This window comes from Brachypodium distachyon, chromosome 1, assembly GCF_000005505.3.
Source record: "Brachypodium distachyon strain Bd21 chromosome 1, Brachypodium_distachyon_v3.0, whole genome shotgun sequence".
Lineage (NCBI taxonomy): Eukaryota > Viridiplantae > Streptophyta > Magnoliopsida > Poales > Poaceae > Brachypodium > Brachypodium distachyon.
The window spans coordinates 22,002,388-22,017,253 of record NC_016131.3 but is presented as its reverse complement, the minus strand read 5'-3'; the positions used below and the strand labels follow the sequence as shown (position 1 = coordinate 22,017,253).

At 50.2% G+C, this 14,866-nt stretch overlaps 2 protein-coding genes across 2 annotated transcripts; one reads left to right on the top strand and one right to left on the bottom strand.

The window, feature by feature from the left end:
- The first annotated feature begins 4,958 nt into the window (after positions 1 to 4,958).
- LOC100836427 lies at positions 4,959 to 9,325 on the top strand. The gene is made up of 3 exons (XM_003563020.4): positions 4,959 to 5,165; positions 5,823 to 5,960; positions 9,068 to 9,325. The coding sequence occupies exons 1-3, from the start codon at positions 5,075 to 5,077 to the stop codon at positions 9,082 to 9,084; spliced, it is 246 nt and encodes an 81-aa protein (XP_003563068.1). The 5' UTR covers positions 4,959 to 5,074; the 3' UTR covers positions 9,085 to 9,325.
- Positions 9,326 to 9,808: 483 nt separating this feature from the next.
- Positions 9,809 to 14,575, bottom strand: LOC100836120 (LRR receptor-like serine/threonine-protein kinase GSO1). Its single transcript, XM_003563019.4, has 2 exons — positions 10,521 to 14,575; positions 9,809 to 10,438 (listed from the first exon to the last, which is right to left on the bottom strand). The coding sequence occupies exons 1-2, from the start codon at positions 13,957 to 13,959 to the stop codon at positions 10,083 to 10,085; spliced, it is 3,795 nt and encodes a 1,264-aa protein (XP_003563067.1). The 5' UTR covers positions 13,960 to 14,575; the 3' UTR covers positions 9,809 to 10,082.
- Positions 14,576 to 14,866: the final 291 nt, after the last annotated feature.

The window sequence follows — 14,866 nt, the reverse complement described above, 5'->3', positions numbered from 1 at the left end:
GGCGCGCGCCCTCTTGCATGGTGTGCTGGGCGGGGAATCGCTCCTCGCCCTCTTGCTGGCACCCGCCGGCGAGTTGGACTTCGGGGGATTACACCGGAGCGCGACGCCCCGGAAGACCCCCGAGCGGGCGGCGGCGTAGGTGCCCGCGGGGTCGTCGTGGCCCGGAGTGTCCCAGGTGTTGACGGTGATGCCGCCGTAGTGCCGGGAACCAACCTTGGGGAGGCTCCCGCTACTGGGGCGAAGACCGTTGCCGAGACTACGGCGACCCCTGCGGGCGTGGGCGCTGCCGGGGTGCCGGCGGGCGCCCCGAGAGCGGCTGCCGCCACAAGGTTGGTGGCCACTGCCGGGGCGGACGTCCTGTCGAGGAGATAGCTTCGGCAGCTGCAAACGCCCTCGATCTCCTCACGGTCAGGGGCACGCTGTCGCTGCTTTCGTCATCGTCGTCCACGGGGACGACCTCCGAGGACGCAGCCTCCTGGCCCGCCTCGTTGTCCAGCGACTAGAGGGAGGGCCAGCTGGGCTCAGATCCACGGGGACGAATTGAATCTGGGTGGCTTAGTTCCACCACAAGAAACCAAACCATCTGAGTTAGGCTCGGTTCACAAAATGTCATCAATTTTGGAACGAAGGAACCGGAATATCGAATTAAATAGCTGGAAATTTCAACTTCCAAACGACTAAACAGAGAATCAACGAAAACAATTGCTTTTTGTTGACGTCGCCAGACTCCAGACAGTGTTGCTGTGCCACCCCGCGTATGTATGCACGCCCACACGAAACCCTGAAGCCCTATCTTTCCTCCTCTCTCTCTGGAAGCTTAGGCAATCAGACAAAAGCGAAATAGCAGAGCTGCCCAAAGTCTTGTGCCTCAAGCTGCCAGTGCAAAGCAAACCTTTTTGCCCATCTTTCCTCCCGTCTTCGTCATTAGAAGTTGTCTGTTCTTGTTGCAAGCATGCATCCCCCTGACCCTACAGTTACGTAATTCGGTCTCCCATTAGATATATAATAAACACAGACGTCTTGAGGCGACAGAATCACACTAAATGTATATATAACTGAAGTGGTGGTGCTCTGTCGACCGATCTATCCAAATGTTTTTCACTTTGGAGTACGTCAGTCTGTTTACTTACTTTGATTGATTGATGATGAATTTTCCGGCAGTTTTACTCTGATTTTGTCAAAACATAATAAACCGCGACTGTATGACAAACGAATAATGCCGCTGTCACAAACCCATGCATGGTTAACATTTTACCGGCACCGAAAAGGAAAATTCATCGAATGCTCCAGCTAACCCGCCCAGGGAAGTTACTGATCAAGTTTATCACGCTTTGTTAGCCGAGTCCGTGACCATTTTTATAATTCATATGTCGTTCTCTCGTTTGTTAATCACTGCACCGTATCCAATTTGACCTCACAAGTCACAACACGTCAGTACCATTACTAATTCAGTAATCACCGGCCGCTGTTGTTAACAAAGGCATGTACGTGATAAGACAATAAAACATGTTTACAGTAAATCATCTCTTTGTGTCATATGTTAAATTAATGCTTAGATGCATAAAATAAATTAAATAAACGTTAAGAAAAGGTGGAATGTTGTACAATGAGAAATTTGCCTTTTTCCTTATTCTTCTTGTGAAGAGTTAATCTCTTAGTTAAGAGAAAGCTCATGACTTTTTTCATTCCGCTTTCTTCCACATCATCAACTACACTACCTGATATCGCTAAGAAAAGTCTTCCGGCACCTCATTTTACATGTCCTAATATTTTGCGTCATATCATTTAACGCACAGGCGCTGCAACTTTTTTATATCTAATGGGCAATATATTGATGCATTAAGCTAATTACAAGAATACACCTGGCTGGCCAGAAGAACAATAACGTCAAGAGCCAGCTGAGAGGTTCAAAATGCACATAGCCAATTAAAAAAAATGACATTTGATTATTAAAAAACATGACACTCAAATGTCATGTTAGTAACCGTGCTCGGAGCAGCAATCACTTACATCAGCATCCGCCGATTGCAACACTTCCCGCAAGGTGTGCTGCTGATGTCGGATCCGACCACTGAAGACCGGCCAGATCATGGTTTCATCCTCTCTCTCTTTTTTTTTTTGTGAAGTCATGGGTTTCATCCCGGAGAAATAGTTCAAGCAAACTGCGGGCAATACCTTCAACACAAATGTGCATACACGGTGTAGTACAACCAATGAAGGTCAACCCAGTGTTCACCTCACTTTTGATAACACTAACATGCCTAAATATGAATTAATTGCAAAATCTAGGTCAACAGATCAAAACAGATGGTGATGTTAAACAATTATCTACCAATTTGCTCTTTGCATCAGGTTTTTGAATCGGTATTTACCGAGACACAAGCTGGACTTTTCAACTCTTTTAAAAAAAATTTAGAATAACCAATAACTTTATTCAAAGGCGATAATCATTACGGGTACAATGCATTGGATTGTATACTCTAGAAACTACAAAGTAACTCCTGTAATTAAGAATTACAATGGAATCTCGTAAAGACATTTTATCCGTGATATCATGATTTGCAACATGAAATACTGCTAAGGCTTCAAGATAAAGAAAAACTGCAATCAGATTGGAGCAGCAACAACGCCACTGATATCACTGCACGAACTTGACTACCTTTAAATGTTTCAAAAATCTCCTTGAGTTGCTCATCCAAAAAGATGAGAAGCCGTGAGCATTGAGCGTACGTGTGTCAGGGATGATCGCCTGAAGGTGCAGGTCGTCAAACCCAAAATCTTCATCGGAACGTCAGAGATGGATTCCAAAATTACAAAAGATAGCAAAAGACCCGTGCGTTGCTATGGAACAACGGAAAATTATATCAAAACGTTAAATTAAATGTTGATGTGTTTCATGAGCACGTATGTATATAATGATTATGATATGTTTATTTTATAGGCTATATTCTAGTCTCTTTCTCTTTTGCACATGTCTTATTTCTATATCCCGTGTAAAAAGAAAGCGACACATGCTCAAGTCTTTTGCTCTCTACCTCCAGGTTATCACTGTTCTCACATACATCACACTTAAAAAGTCACGTGTGATCGTTTTTTTAACTTTTTTGCTGAATTCATGAAGTGATTTTCAATATAATCATGAATAATGAAGAACATGTAGCAATGACAACGTTTATCACGTCCATCCGTCCAAGCCGCTCGACCTCCCGTGTGGTGACGATTTAAACAGCAAGCATCTGTATATCGATCAAGACAGTAAGCAGCAGCCATCACATAAAGCAAGCGGCAGTATAAAATTTTGCTTAATGGATCCTTGCCCTGCTCTCCTATTACTCCTACTCCGTATTTTATTTCACAAACCCTTCTCCCAATTTCCCTCGCTCTCCCTCCTACTATCCTTTCCATCCATCCTGAGTGCAAACTCCTCCTCTCTCCGTCCCGATTCATCCCGCCACCGAACATGCCGCCATGTGCAGCCGCCCGCTTGTGCGCACCGCCTCCACCCGTAGATTCCCGCCGCACGTCCGCTCCTGTGCTCCGCCTGCTCCCACTTGACACCCGGTACGCCTGGGTGCCGCCCGCCTGCGCCCTCTCGCAGCCTTGTCCGCCCGTTTACCGCGCCCACGCGCCACCCGCACATCGCGTTTGGCCACTGGTCGCCGTGCGTCACTGCCCGTCAGGAGGGCCACCGATGGCTCGCGCTAACACGGTCCCTGCTGCCTTGCACGAGGCCACTGCCATCCCGGTCTCCGGCTCATCCCATCACCGTCCAAGTCCCGTGGGGAGCCACGAGCCAATGGAGGCGGTGGTCGGGGCCGCGACAGAGCCGCGGGCCCGCAGCCGCCTTCTGCACACGGATGCCGCCAACGCGCACGAGTTGGTGGATGCGACCAAGAGCGGTGGTGGGCGCTGGCGAGATCCGGATCGAGGAGGCGGTGGGGGTGAGATTCATAGGAGAGGAGGAGCAAGGAGGGCTCTGTTGTTTGTTTTTTTTCTTTTTTTGGGCGATACGTGTTTTTTTACGCTTGAGGACTGCGGGAGCCAGGATTAATAGACACGTGGGGACAGCGGTGGCAGATTCGTAATTTCGGTGAAGTGACGTACCGCGACGCGAATATCATCACCACCAACTTCAATTTAATATATTGGTATAGATAACAAAAACACGATGACACATTAACAAAAACTCAGCATATACTGTGAACTAAGCCTAACTCAGGTGGTCTGATTTCTTGTGGTGGAACCAGCCCACCCAAGTTCAAGTCACAGACTTGACGAGGGTGTCACATTTCCTTGGATTATTCCAGAATTTAAACGGCACTATTCTTTCAGTGGAAGGTGACATACCCGTCAATAGCGAGGCGCCTGCGGTGACTTCGTCAATCTCTCAAGATCTGCCGGCTCAATCTTTCGGAGGTGCTCATAGGGCGCGAGTTGTGAGCGTCTGGAAAAAAAACGCAGCAGTACACAAACATTGCAGCAACGTACGTTGAGGCACCACCACGGCAAAGGAAGAACCAGAATATCTTTATTTATTCGCGACGGCATCGCAACCTCCGACATTGCGTTGAAAATCAAACAATTGATATAAGCAAACACTTCAGGATACTCTTAACAGGAACTGAGGTTCCTCTCACCTCGCAGCGTCAAGACGGCAGCCGGAGGAACACCAAATCTTCAAAGACGGCGGTCAGGGCAGTCTCCGGTGGAAAACCTAACTGGCGGATGTGATGCATGAACATGAACTAAATGCTCTTCGTGAAACCTCCGTTCAAACTCTTTTCGGTTCAATTTAACCTGCCTGATCTGGCCATCGCGGCCCACCTTGGAGATGACGTGGCATCCGAGCCGAACACGGCGTGCCCAACCTACTCTGGATTGAGTACACTCAATACGGCCCATGGGTTTCTCTTTCGGCCACCACACTTTCTTCGCCTCGGCCACTCTGCGGCCCGCAACACCCAAGACCAATAGCCGCCCATAGCCATAGGTACCTCTGCTTCCACCATCGCCCACCACGCCGTCCGGTCCACTCCCAAGAGTAGTTGCGAGCGCAGCCACAGGCCACAGCGACATGCCGGCGACGCCGACCATCATCGGTGCCCTGCTGGGGCTGGGCACCCAGATGTACTCCAACGCCCTGCGCAAGCTCCCCTACATGCGCCGTATAGTCCCCCTTCCCGCCCCTCCCTTACTGTCTGTCTTCACCTTTCTTGATTTCTTGATCTGTCTTCACGGTTCATCTTGCCGTCCATCCGCCGTTCCCGGCTCACCATTTCGTTTGATCTGTACCAGTTTGGTGCCTGCCATGAAGTTTCTTCGCCGGTTTGGGTGCCTTTGTTAGTCTTTGGAGCGCTAGATGTAGGATGCGGTTCTCGATTTAGGTTTCGTGGGCTGTAGATTGCGATTCAGTCATTGGCTTCGCCTTGGTGAGATCGGATGTTAGGTTTCTCCGTACATGGCACTGTAATTTCGATTTAGGTACAGACCGCATATTTACCATTTAACTTAATTTTTGAACACATCTTTATCTTTGCTCTTATATATCTTATAAAAAAACTTAGTTGGTGGTTGTCCATTCACTCCACTGAGGACTACTCCCTAGATTGATAGCAAATCCCTGTGATGGCCATCCATTTTATGTGGTATACACCTTTTAGTATAGTTGATTTGAAGTATATTTTTAAATAATTGTTATGCAGCACAAAATTGAAAATATGAGGACACCAGCATTTAAATGACTCATACATTATATATGTTGTTTTGTATCAGTGTAATTCAGATTTGATTCCTTCTTATGTGGTTCCCCTTTTTATCTTTAGACCCTTGGGAGCATGTATTGGGAATGGGTCTGGGTGTAGTGTTTGTTCACCAACTGGTGAAGTGGGATGAGAAGCTCAAGCAGGATCTGGACAAGATGCTTGAGCGTGCAAAGCAGGCCAACGAGCGGCGCTACTTTGGTTTGTGCTTACTTCCTCCTACAATTTGGAATTTTTATTATATGCTATGCTGTTAGATGATTGACTAGTTTATCATAATAATGTTATTAAAATTCCTTCACGAACTCTTAATACGGTTAACCAATTATCTCTTTCCTAATCATCTTGGTAAGCCGTGTTTAGCTTGATTCACCTAGCCATTCAGACAGAAAAGATACAATATCTACCTTCTGAGTTGGATACACAGTTGATGTACCAGATATTGCTTGAACAAGAAAATATTTTCTTGAGTGTTGTGCTTCATGTTTTGAATTGAATTGACAGTTTAAGAGGTAGATTTATCCATTCGCACCCTTGTTTAGAACAAAGGAATAGTTCCTGAATTTCAGAGCTGTCAAAACTCTGGATTATTTTTCACATCATATCAGGTATGTAGGACGAGCCTAAAACCTTTCGAAACATCCAGATTTGTTCACTTTTCCTGAAAACATAGATGTGCTCTGTGGAAATCCAATTTGTTCCAAGCTGCTACACTGTTTCACCAGAATTTAGTAGATAGTAGTGAACAGCAACGAGTGAGGATCTTTGGAAATTTTTCCAGATGGAGAATAGTGCACTTTTACTCTGAACTCCAAAATTCAATATTTTTTACCAGGACATACGTACATTCGTCCTGGCCGTGTATTTATTTGTATTATTGTGTTTTACATAGTCATCAATTCACCCAAGAAATGTCTTGCAAATAAATAGATTAGATCTTATATTGTTTGTGTTCAGAGATCTATACTGTTCACTTCATTGCTTGTTTAAAATTCGATGGTTATGTCTTTACAATTTGATCTTAGTTCCGGAGTAATGTGCTAAGTGTTCATGCCTATGGGGATCCCCAATCCTTATTACAAACCCCGCTATATTTGATCTGTACCTTCCAGGTGTGGGGATTTAGTTTTCTGCTACCTTTTTTCCCTATACCACTCTGATCCAGTAGTTCGATTCTTGGATTGCTATTTTACCATGCTTGGGTCAATGTATCTTATTTTCTGTACCTTCTACTTGTCATTCTGCCAAGCTTTTGCTTCGTCGGCATTATTGATTTTATCTTCAGTGTTATCTTTATCTGATGTGCACAATGGCCACAAACTTATTTATAATAAATTATTAACTGTGCTACTATAGTTCATGAGCTACAGGCACATCAAGAGCATTTGCCACCATTACTTGTGATGGCCGATAGTCTCTACTTCTAGCATAATATTTAAATTTCTTTTATGCATTTTAATTCCTATTGGATAATTTGTTCGGAGTCCTTGTGATGACCGAAGAACTAATGGCTATCACATTTGTTATGCCACTTTTTAATGCCAATTCTCCTATGCTATCTGCCTCTGTCACTCTGAAAGGAGGATCACAACACATTATAACCAACAAGTGAATATGGTAATATAGTTCAGTCTTCCTTTACGTTTATTGTCAGTCGAACAAACAAATACTAGTAGTTGACTAACAGGAATTTTTTATCAAGAAATGGAGATTACGCTGTAAAAGACTGTTGGATAGGTTGGCGCAAAAATTGACACAAATTTCTGTTAATCTCAACAAACTGGATCAAAGGTTGCAATTCGATTGATTTGATGACAGCATGTTTATCAGGTTACACTGTTTCAGTGATAAAGCAAACAGAAGGAAGAAAAGGGCTACAAACGGCATGATTAATCTACAACATGATGTACTAATCTTTGGTTGTAAATCTAATCAACTACAAATGCAGATGTAGGACCTTTCCATTTGTTTTTCTTTCTTGCCGTCTTGATAATTCTTCTAGTAGGAATAAGGTGGGAATAAAACACGAAGTATAGGTTATAACCCTGATATCTGGCTCGGGCCTGGATAATTAATACTTCCTCCGTTTCAGATTAGTTGTAAATGCAGCCTTTTAGAGATAAAATAAGGCCAGTCCCAATGTGGAACGGTCTTACCGTATCTTAAGGCCTTCCAAGTCATTCATCCAAGCAAAAAGATACGACGTCCCCAGTCGATCGTTTCTTCTCTCGCCTAGGCATTAATTTCTCTCCACTGACAGCTTCTTCTACCTCAAGCCAAACAAAATGACCAGCTCGTCACGTCTTCTCTCTCCAGCGCTCCACCATGCTTCCTGCACCTCCTCTATTAGCAACAAATTGAAGGCAAGATAGGGGCAGCGGAGAGGTAAGGAGCAAGATGTTGTACTCAGTTCTTGAAGAGGGTCACTATAAATTGATAATTTTTGAGGATTTGGAGCACCTTTTGCTCAGATCTGGGGAGAACAAGTAGCTTGATCAGAGACCAGGGTCTAATTCCTGAACCACTTGGCCACGGTGGTCGCCAAGCCCGCCAGTGTAGCAGTCTGCCGGCGGCGCGTTGAGGCATGGTATTACCTGGTTGGATTTGACGAAGCGATGGCGGCGAGGACAGTGCTGAGACCATAGTGCTCGAGGCGTCGAGCGCACCGGGAGAGAAGTCAATTAATGACTTGCCTCGGGTTTGAAGATAAGAAACGTATCTCCAACAAGATACGATCTCCTTCTCTGTCTTCTTAATTACTGTTCTACATAGGCCAAAATCTGAGGTGGCATATTTAGATACAGTCCAGCGTGGAGCGCTGTGACTGCCCTAAGGCGAAGGCACAAAATATCACTTGGTCTCCTTTTCATATTCCCATGCAATTAATTGCATCATGTATTCGATCTTCCTCCAATCTCCACTTAGAACCACCTCCTTCATCCAATAAGATGATAGCATTAAAATTGTTTGCCTAGGAAAAGTAAGAGCACAAGGATTAATTAGGCTCTGGGAGTCTAAATGTACAAGTATACAACTAAAATGAAACGGAATATGAAGAGGTTAGGAACTGCCTAACTGTATGAACCCTTTGTGCAGAAATGGCTAGATATCAGAATGAATCCGATATCCAACAGTTTTAGTGCCCAGCAATGTTTGTACCATGCTTGCATACACAAGTATTCTGTTGAGAAGTTAAATAACTTCAAAATTCAGTTCAGTATGTGTTTGTGAACTAACATTGATAGGTACTGGTATGATACTCTAGTTGATATTATTGTCTCACTAACTTCTATTCTACTTTTTTGCAGATGAAGACGACGATTAGCTATTCAAATTTGTTTGCAGCAACCAGGCTTTTTGCAGTTTGCTTTGGCCAGAGAACATGGTCTGGACCATACATCTGTAGTTTCTGTATGAAAACTGGTTCCGCATTTCACATGCGGCACTGTAATAAACTGTTGTTTGTATGACACCATTTTATGGTACTTGAATCTGATTGATTACCTTCTGCGATGCATAGTTATTCATATCAAACGATGATGCTATGAAACACCACTTTTTGTCTACATGCATCATCTCACAGGTAAACATCATTCCTATATCCCTGTGAGTGGATATTTCTTGCTCTTTTTGTGCAAAGGAAGTGAATTGCCTAGACTTGTAAATTGTAATCGACAAGCATTCCCATTATCAGCTAGGAATAGAACCATGGAATTGCTAAGGCGCAAGTATCTGATTTTTTTTTAAAGTTTTAGTCTTTTTTGTCAGCAGTGTTTCTGCCACTTTTGTGAAGTTTCAATCATATCATAAAGTTTTAGTCACATTTTTTTTTGTATTTGTTGTTCGAGTCGCACTCAATTTGTGCAATTTCTAGATTTTTTTTATTTTCTGCAATTGTATCTATTTCTGGTGCAATTGCACTTTAGTGGTGGGACATAAAAGGTGACTGAATTTTACATAGTGCTTTAGTCACATGCGCTCTAGAAGTCTCATAAAACTATTCTTTCAATCTATGAAGACTTCAGTGCTGTATCTATAGTAGAATCTCATTGCAAAAATCTCAATCATCATTGACATTTTTATTTTTCAGTTTTTTTATTTCTTTGAAATCTCCAGATGCGTGTACAAACAATCTCTAACCCAGTAAAAATCGACAGCTAAAGAAACCAATTGAAGGACATTCTTTGCTTGATTTCAGTGCACAGACTTGCCCTAAAAAAACCACAACTTTCGTTACCTACCAATTCCACGCAAGAAAGAGAGACCAAATTAGCTGAAACAAGAAACGCGTAGATTTCAAAGCACCTAGGACACGTTGCGATCCTAGCGCTTGTGCTCGCCGGTTCGATAGTAATCCATCGAAATGTGAAGCAGCAGATCAGAGATCTGCCGCGCCGTGGGCCTCTCCCCCGGCGCCGGCCTCGTGCACCGGAGGGCCACCTCAAGGGCCTCCGCCATGGACGACTCCTCTCGCGGCGCCAGCGGCTTGAGCGCCGGGTCGAACACCTGGTCTCTGGCCTGCGACGGCGCCTCCACCCGGGACTGCACCCACCTCACCATGTCCACGTCGCCGCCGAAGGTCTTGTCGGTCGGCAGGAGCCCGGTGACGAGCTCCATGAGCACGATGCCAGTACTGTACACGTCGCTCTTCTCCGTCGCCTTCAAGCTGTAAGCACACTCTGCACAGAAGCCGTGTGACATGTAAAATGGTCAGCGCAATGTCTGAATTTGTATCGTAGAATTTCAGGTGGTGGAACTTACCTGGGGCCATGTACCCGTATGATCCGGCGAAGAAGGATGCCGACTCGGTGCACTCCTTGGCGCCCTGGCGGTTCTCGGCGACGGCCTTGGCGAGGCCGAAGTCGCCGAGGTGCGCCTCCATGTCGGCGTCGAGGAGCAAGTTGCTGGACTTGATGTCCCGGTGCACCACCCGGGGCACGCAGTCGTGGTGGAGGTACTCCACGCCCTGCACCAGCCCCGCCGCGACCTTGAGCCGGGCGTCCCAGCTCAGCGCACGCTTCTTCTTGCCTCCTTCGCCGCCGCCGCCGTGCAGCCAGTCGTACAGGCTCCCGTTCTCCATATACTCGTAGATGAGCATGCTGCCGCCACGGTCGGCACCGTGGGCGAGGAACCCGAGGAGCTTCACCAGGTGCCGGTGCCTGACCCGGCCCAGGATCTTGATCTCCCTCGCGAAGCTCTTGTCGTGCAGAAGCATGTCGCTGTCCATGCTCGCGATCCTCTTCACGGCCACCGTCTCGCCCGTTGACAGCTCCGCCCTGTACACTGTCCCGGAGCCCCCGGAGCCGATGGCGAACTGGTCGCTTAGGTTGGCCGTGGCCTCCATGATCGCCTCCCACCGGAACTCCCGCCGCGCCGAGCCCTTGATCACGAGCTGCCGGTTTGTGTTGCCCAGGCTTGACGAGAACCCCGTGCAGTTCACTTCCCCGGACATCCGCCCGCGGCGCCGCGCCATCAGCACGAGCACGATCACCAGGAGAACAACAGTCAGCGTGACCGCCGTTGACACCAGAGCGATCGACGCCGAGTGCAGCGCAGACCGGCCACGTCGCACACCGTCGCCGCAGCCTCTTAAATGGTTGCCGCAGAGCGCTGCATTGTCGGAGAAGGCATCCTCGGGCCACCGGGAGAACTCATCGCCTAGCCTCCCTTCCAGCTGATTGCTCGAAAGGTCCAGCTGCACCAAGCTGCTCATTCCTGCGAGCTGCGACGGCACTGTGCCAACCAGAGCATTGTGCGAAAGGTTCAAATCCTCCAGCTTGGACAGAGACCCAAGTGATGCAGGGATTTTGCCGATGAGATCGTTGCTGCTCAAATCCAGCAGGCTCTGCAACTCCTGCAGCTTGCCCATGTCAGGTGGGATCCGGCCCGACAGGTGATTCTGCGACAAATTCAGCTCGTACAGGTTGCCGAGCCTCGCGACGGTGGCTGGAATCGGGCCGGAGAGCTGGTTCCGCGCGAGGTTCAGCACGTTGAGGGAAGCCAACCTGCCGATTTCATGCGGCACTGTTCCATTGATCAGGTTGCCATCGAGCGAGAGCTTCAGTAGCTTGGAGCAGTTGCTTAGCTCCACGGGCATCGCGCCGGAGAACTCGTTGGTGGAGAGCGTCAGCTCGCCGAGCTGCGGCAGCGTGCCGAGCCATGCCGGCACGGGGCCAGACAGCCGGTTGTTGTTAAGGACGACGTGGCTGAGCTGCGCGCACCGCGAGAGCGCGTCCGGAATGCCGCCCGTGAGCGCGTTGCAGGACACGTCGAGCAGAGTCAGGGCCGCGATGCGGCCGAGCGACGGCGGGATCGGCCCGGAGAGCGCGTTGCTCCCGAGCCGCACCCGCTGCAGCGAAGCCGACCGGCCGAGCTGCGCCGGGATGCCGCCCTGGAACGAGTTGTTGGTGGCGTCGAACGACAGCAGCCTCGCGGAGCCGCAGAGCGGCACGAGGCTGCCGGAGAGCCGGTTGTGCGCGATGTTGACACGGGTGATGTTCCGGCACTCGAACATGCCGTCCGGGATGGCGCCCGACAGCGAGTTGTTGTACAGCATGAACTGCTCCAGCGACTGGAGCTTGTCGAACGTGCCCGGGATTTCCCCGGACAGAGCGTTGTCGGCCAAGTCAAGGACTTCGAGCCGACGGCAGTCGCCGAGCTCCGGGGGAATTTCCCCGGACAGCTCGTTCTGCCGGAGGTGAAGGAACGTGAGCCTGGACAAGTTCCCAATGGACGCCGGTATGCTCCCGTTCAGCTGGTTCCCGAAGAAGTCCATCATCTGCAGCGTCGAGCACTCTCCGATGGACTCCGGTATCTCGCCCGTGAACTGGTTCTCGTACGCGTAGAGAATGCGGAGGCTCCTGAGGTTGCCGATGGAGCCCGGCAGCCGGCCCGTGAGCTCGTTGTGGTACAATGCGAGAGTGCCGAGCTCGGTGAGGTTGAAGAGCTCCGGCGGCAGCTCGCCCGAGAGGCTGTTGTTGTTGAGCAGCAGGTCCGTGAGGTTCCCGAGCTCGCCGAGCGCGGGCGGGATGTTCCCGGAGAGGCTGTTGTTGGCCAAATCGAGCTGCGTGAGCGCACGGCACCGCGACAGCGTGCCCGGTATCTCCCCCGTGAGGTTGTTGGTCGAGAGCATCAGGTGCTCAAGGCTCATCATGGACTCTGCTTCTTCGTCTCCACAAAGCTCGCCCGGGATGCGGCCGGTCAAGTTGTTGTTGGAGAGCACGAGGAAGTTGAGCTCCGTGAGCCGGCCGAGCTCGGCGGGGATCCCTCCGGTGAGCATGTTCCAGGAAAGGTCCAGCGTGCGCACGCGCGAGAGCGCGCCGAGCGTCCGCGGGATGCGTCCCGTGAGGCTGTTGTTCATGAGGTTGAGGTACAGGAGCTCCCCGAGCGCGCCGAGCTCCGGCGGTATGGGGCCCTCAAGCGTGTTATTCCCCAGGTTGAGCTTCTGGAGCTCGGCCAGGCTCCCGAGCTCCGGCGGTATGACGCCCGTGAGATTGTTGTTGGCGAGAGAGATCACCTGGAGCCCGGCGATGGCGCCGATGCCGGCCGGGATCGGCCCGGAGAGCGAGTTCTCCTGCAGGTTGAGCGCCGTGAGCCCCGACAGCCGCGCGAAGAGGCGCCTCGGGATCGCGCCGGTGAGGTTGCAGGACGCGAGGCCCAGCACGGTGAGGTTGGAGAGTTCCCCGAGCGAGTCCGGGATGGGGCCCGAAAGGCGCGGGTTGTCGCCGAGGCGGAGCACCTGGAGCGCCGCGAGCCTGCCGATCGAGGCGGGGATCTCGCTGGCGAGGTCGTTGGAGTAGAGCATCAGGACCTCGAGGCTTCTTCCCAGACGCCCCAGCGCCGGCGGGATGGAGCCCGTGAGCCGGTTCGAGGACAGGTCGATCGTCTGGAGCGCGTCGAGCCGCGAAAGCGCGCTGGGCACCGGCCCGGCTAGGCCCGCGCCGGAGAGGTTCAGGCCGGACACCCTGAGCCCCGCCGCGTCGCACGTCACGCCGGACCAGGAGCAGAATCCCAGGGAGCCGGCGGCGTCCGCGGACCAGCCATCCAGGACACCCTCGGGGTCCTGCGAGAACGCGGCCTTCACATCCAACAGCACGTCGCCGTCATCGCCGGCGGCCGCCGCCGTGCAGGAAACTAGAACCACCAGCAGCAGCCACGCGGCCGGCATCACCGAGGAGAACCGCGGAGCCGCGCGCGCCATTACTCCGGGACCCTCTCTCGGCGCTTCTGCTACGAGCTAGTAGGTGTCAGCTTCTCGGGAGTCGGGAAGCGTAGTAAAAGCAGAGGAGCCGCGTTTCATCGCGTATGAGGGAGCGGGGGGTGTGGATGTGTGTGTGCATGGGCGCACGGGTTCCCGCGCGGCCTCTGCGTCGGGAAGCGGAGGAAGAAGAAGGGGGGGAGTTAAATGAGGTGTCGGCCGTGTCAGTCAGTGCAATGGCGTTGAATTGAATGGCGCCGACCTCTGGCTCTGGAAGGAGTTGTTGGTGCGCTAGCTCGCTCGCTCGCCCGGAGAATTGACAATGGAGGAGCTCAGCTTGCTCAACTGAAATTTGTTTTTGTTTTTGCTCCGGGAGCGAGAGAGAGAGAGAGAGATGGGGGATGGGATTCGGCAGTTGGGGACCGGAGACGGAGGAGTGAGTAGAGTAGAGGAGTAGATTGGGGCCGCCAAGGGAAGAAGGAGGGGGATGGATGGAGTTCGTAGAAAGAGAGTGGTTGGCGTCCCTTTTATGGGCGATGGGTTCGGGATCCGCCATGGCTTTTGGCTTGGCACGAAAGCGGAGTGACGACCTTTGGTTTGGCTTTCGGGATTTGATTTTGATGGAACGCCTTGCTCCGGTCCATCGAGAGGTTTTGTTGGTGTCGGGGCTTCAATGGGATGGTTAAGGTTGACGTGCAGCCGATGGAACTACTGCAAGCAGGCTAGCTTAGCTACGTGCGTGCCTGCAGTCCTGCTCCTGCACGCTCATGCCGATCGAGTCAGGCCTACACTAGCATCTCTCAAATTGAAAAATTGCAACTATAGATGGATATTACGATGTGGGACTGTAAAAAAGTGCCAACTCCGGACCGATGTCGTTTCTTTTCGTAAAAAGTGACAGAATCTACCA